Source organism: Engraulis encrasicolus, chromosome 3 (genome assembly GCF_034702125.1).
Source record: "Engraulis encrasicolus isolate BLACKSEA-1 chromosome 3, IST_EnEncr_1.0, whole genome shotgun sequence".
Lineage (NCBI taxonomy): Eukaryota > Metazoa > Chordata > Actinopteri > Clupeiformes > Engraulidae > Engraulis > Engraulis encrasicolus.
This window is the reverse complement of record NC_085859.1, coordinates 17,224,538-17,229,537: the sequence shown is the minus strand read 5'-3', so window position 1 is coordinate 17,229,537 and position 5,000 is coordinate 17,224,538. Positions and strand designations below refer to the sequence as shown.

Sequence of the window (5,000 nt, the reverse complement as noted above, 5' to 3'; positions counted from 1 at the left end):
CAACAGCATTCTCGAGTATGCTAGAAAAAGGTAATATTAGTGAATGGGAGGCATGAAATCTGGAAATAAACTACTAAAAATATTTCAGAGTGCACCTTTAAGTTCCGTCAGGCCCTCCTACTTCCATTACAACACAAATCTAGGAGGTCGCACAGGGGTGGCATATTTGAAATGAAGACTTTTGGACGCTTTATTTTGCAATTGAAGTGTACCGGATTTTATACCTTTAAAATTCCAAAACAAAATGAATAAATAAATAAATAAATGTTTATTGTGCTTTTTGCATTTTATTTATGATAGGACAGTGAAGATTTTGACAGGAAGCGAGTGGGGACAGAGAGACAGGAAAGGGTTGGTAAAGGACCAGGGGCGGAATTGAACCCGGGTCGCCGATGTAGCTATCGAGTGCCCTACCATTAGAGTCACGGGAAGGGGAGTAGAGTTGCCCAGCTGGGACTCGAACCCAGACCTTCTGGGGTAGTAAACTGGGGCTCTGACCGCTACACCAAAGAGCCAGGCTCATTGGCATGTTAGTCAGAACACGCCCACAACCCTAGTGATGGTCACTCCATCACACTGCCTTCCCCTTCAGGAAGCGCTTCACACACTCATGGTGTCCCTCAGGTAACTGCCCATCATGCTTCTCCCATCCAGTGTGCCCCATCATCAATGCTTCACCTATCACTGAGGTCCCTCACACGGGGGTCACCAATCCTGGGGGTCCCTCACATGGAATTACGGCTCACACACCATGGGTACGCTTCCAATGGCCTCACGGTACCATCCCACTTCTGACACCATTAGTGGCGAAGGGGAGTAGAGTTGCCCAGCTGGGACTCGAACCCAGACCTTCTGGGGTAGTAAACTGGGGCTCTGACCGCTACACCAAAGAGCCAGGCTCGTTGGCATGTTAGTCAGAACACACCCACAACCCTAGTGATGGTCACTCCATCACAAAGGCCAATAGCTGTATCAAAAAACAACAAAAAAAACATAGGAACAGTCACCCCCTATTCTGTTACCTTGAGTGTGAGTGCGCTCATGCTGAGCTCCATGCGCTGTGGCTGGGTGGCGGGCGTCACCATGCTGAAGGACAGCTGGCAGGGCTGCAGCACGGTGGTGATGAAGTTGGGCTTGCGCTGCTTGTGCATGAAGGGACAGGCGGTGACCTTGAGGTCCGCCACGCTGGCCGCCAGCCTCGTGCCCTCGGGACCGTCCTGGTAGTCCGCCTCCACCTACGGGGACACAAGGAGTGGAATTTGTAGAGATGCACCGGATCCTGATTTTTAGGATCCTGCCGGATACCGGATCCACTGCTTAAGATCCTGCTGGATCCGGAACCAGATACCGGATCCTACGAAAGGGTTGAAACACATAGCCTACTCTCACACGTGGGCCCTTTTATCACGTTGGCTCAAACTATTTTGACTGAAAAGCCTCGGCTACCAGATCCTGGATCCTGGAACCGGATCCGGATCCGGATCCCGTGAAAAACCCTATTATCCTGCCGGATCCAGAACCGGATCTTGGATCCAGTGCATCTCTAGTAATTTGTCACATTGGCTATGTTTACAGAAAACACTTCATTTAAAATTAAACCATTGATGCCTAAGGCACCTGTAAAAAAAGGCTGCTGAATGACTAAGGCCTTTTTGAAGCCTATAAAAACCTAAATATCTCTGAATAGCTTCTGAAGCACATAAAAACATGCAATACGTTGCATTTAAAGGCTAAGACTTGCATTAGAATGTGTTCAGTCAGTTCTAACACACCAGAAGATTTTCAATAAAATTGGAACGGATGGTGACAGAGGGACAGGATGGTGACAGAGGGACAGGAACGAGTTGGGGAGACAGAGACGGGGAAGGACTGGCAAATGACCCGGAATCGGGGGGAAAAAAGTACCTCAGTGTACATCACCAGAGCCGGTGCGTCCGGGCGGGTCAGGTCGGCCACAAACACGATCTCCGGGTTCTTCACCCGCACACTGTAGGTGTTGCGGAGTACAGCCGGCGCCTGGGAGGAACCTGGAACAACACACATACGCAGAACATAAGTAGCGAAAGTAAGCATTGCAAGTTAAGTAATGAGCATGTTTTATTAATATAGCACATTTAAAGAAGACACTGTACAGCACTTTGGTCAGTTTTGCACTAAGTAAAACAATAATGAAAAACAATAAAAGCATTTCATCAGCATAAGGGCAGCAAGAATTCCAATAGACCTCCTTGATTCCAATAGATCAATAAAAATATTAAAAAAGAAAGAAATGTAATCATATAACACACAGATCAACACAAATCACATGCAGATTCACACACTTTTGACATTTTAGCATACTATCATAATTTTACCAAAATGTATCGTAAATTTAGAATGTCTCCTCTGCCAGGGAGTCCTGGTCAAAGGGATTTGCGAGTTTTTTTTACATATGGGCCATAGAATGACAGCTAAACACAGCACAGAATCTTTGACTAAACAGCAAACCAACCACGTGGACAGCACAGACCTCAGCTGAGGCAGCTCAATTGCCAAGAACGTATACAGTACGCTTTACGTTAGTCACCCATCTTGAAAATTCAAAAAGTCTCCAGGCTGTTCACATTCACACAAATTGACCAAAGGTACTACTAAATATAAACTGAGAATATAAACTAAATAAAAATAGAGATAGTAAATCAAATGAAGAGGTTTCCTCACTGGCGTCCTTGGTGGAGGTGGTGCTGGAGCTGGCATTGGCTGGGCGTGGGCCGTTGCGAGAAGGCGGGGCCTGTGCCGGGGGCGTCGCCTCTGCTCTGCCATCGGCCAGTGCCTGCAGGAAGATGTGGGCAATGTGGCGATATTAAATCATGAATCGTGAAATCGTGCTTTATTGTGTTTCTTTAGTGTTTGTAACTGTATCAGACACACTGTCAATGGCAATGAACAATTTTTTGCAAAGACGATACAATTATCTATCATGTAGAAGAAGTGGAGAAATCGCATAGATCCTCTTGCAGCGAGGATGTTTACTTTATCAGTTTCAGAGTGATGTTGACTTACTAATTTAGTGTTGTGGTCTTCACTTCACTTCACTTCACTTCACTTTTTTCTTTATTTTATTGCATTCCAATTGTGCACTTTATCAGAATGTCATCAGTGTGTTTACATTTTAATGCAAAATTGCTAGTATATTCATTAAAATCTGTTTAGAACGGTTCTTGCTTTTTGATTGTGCCTGGGAAATCCCATCCTGCTTTGTACAATTGTTCTGATTTGAAAAACAGCTTGGAGTCTATCCCTCTGCGAGGGTTCACGATCATGGTCTCCTATCAGAGAGCAGGGAGGCGTGGAAAACCGATGACTGGGCTGTTTCTATTCAGGTTTTGGCAAAGGACGCGCTCAAGTTCTTGGAAAATCGAAAGTCTTTGGGTGCGCGATAAATAGAATTTTGTGGTTCGCATTGCGAACCAACTTTCCGGTTCGCGAACGCCAATATCTGTGGCGTGAACACGACGGCCGGTTCACGATAAGGTGCAGGAACGGGCTCCAGCACGGTTCTCAGCCGGCCTGAACGCGCTACTAGTGACACAACATCTTCAGCATTGCTTCTAGTCAGGTCAAGAGCAATACAAAAATCGTTTCTGAGCTCCCGAAAAAAACTTAGTTGCAACTTAGTTTGCTAATGGTTGTCGCTTCCAGACAAAGGGAGGTAGGTTAACCATTCCGTTTGGAAAATGTTAATTGTTATGCTCTTGGTCAGACCAAGTCTCGAAGAGATTTGAAAGTCGATGATAACCAGGTAACCCCCCTACCTGTAGGAAGATATTGGCTACGGTCTGCAGGAACTCCACGGAGGCGCACAGGTACAGGTCCTGCAGCGCCACCTGCAGGGCGCTGCCGTCGCGGCCCGCGCGGTAGCTCAGCTGCAGCATCACGCTCTCCTCCGCGTCCCCACGCAACGCCAGCATCCTGGAGAGAGGGAGAGATATTACAATACATTCCATTTAGCAATATGTTCCATTTACATTACATTAAGCAATACATTCCCTTCATCAATACATTCCATTCCATTTACATTCCCTTCATCAATACATTCCATTCCATTTACATTCCCTTCATCAATACATTCCATTCCATTTACATTCCCTTCATCAATACATTCCATTCTCCTGGACAGTATCGCCAGCATTTGGCTATATTATATGTGCGTAAGCATTTAAAAGTGTGTGGCCTACCAAGGGGTGATACTCTTGAGCTGTCCCTTCTTGTCAACCAGGAGGCCCTCTAAGAGGCAAAGGGGGTGTGGGTGTGTGTGTGTGTGTGTGTGAGTGTGTTCCAGTCTACCTCGCGGTGTGCGTGTGTCTGTGTGCGCGCAGGAGTGCTTGTCTGTGTGTGTGTGTGTGTGTGTGTGTGTGTGTGTGTGTGTGTGTGTGTGTGTGTACACACGTGTCTTCTAGTCTACCTAGAGGTGATGCTCTTGAGGTGTCTTCTCTTGTCGTCCAGCAGGCACTCAGAGAGATGCAGTGTGGTATGACAGTGTGTGTGTGTGTGTGTGTACACACGTGTCTTCTAGTCTACCTAGAGGTGATGCTCTTGAGGTGTCTTCTCTTGTCGTCCAGCAGGCACTCAGAGAGATGCAGTGTGGTATGACAGTGTGTGTGTGTGTGTGTGTGTGTGTGTGTGTGTGTGTGTGTGTGTGTGTGTGTGTGTGTGTGTGTGTGTGTGTGTGTGTGTGTGTGTGTGTGTGTGTGTGTGTGTGTGTGTGTGTGTGTGTGTATTTCTAGTCTACCTGGAGGTGACGCTCTTGAGGTGTCCTCTCTTGTCGTCCAGAAGGCACTCTGAGAGGCGCAGGGCGATGCTCATGGCTCCGTCGGACAGCTGCAGCAGCTCCGTGTGGATGGAGCCCAACTTGAACTCGGCCAGCATCAAGCCCTCCTCACGCTCATCCTGATCAGCGCTCTAGGGAGAGATACACAAACACACACACGGTATAGGTACACACACACACAGACACACGC

General features: G+C 47.1%; 1 protein-coding gene across 1 annotated transcript in view; it reads right to left on the bottom strand.

The window, feature by feature from the left end:
- The window catches only part of vps13a (vacuolar protein sorting 13 homolog A), a 107,241-nt gene that overhangs the window by 57,469 nt on the left and 44,772 nt on the right, over positions 1 to 5,000 (bottom strand). The window contains exons 38-42 of the mRNA XM_063194882.1: positions 4,772 to 4,941; positions 3,795 to 3,951; positions 2,701 to 2,812; positions 1,906 to 2,027; positions 1,023 to 1,235 (exon numbers count right to left, since the gene is read on the bottom strand). Coding sequence (XP_063050952.1) covers positions 1,023 to 1,235; positions 1,906 to 2,027; positions 2,701 to 2,812; positions 3,795 to 3,951; positions 4,772 to 4,941 — 774 coding nt within the window. The remainder of the gene's footprint in view (positions 1 to 1,022; positions 1,236 to 1,905; positions 2,028 to 2,700; positions 2,813 to 3,794; positions 3,952 to 4,771; positions 4,942 to 5,000) is intronic.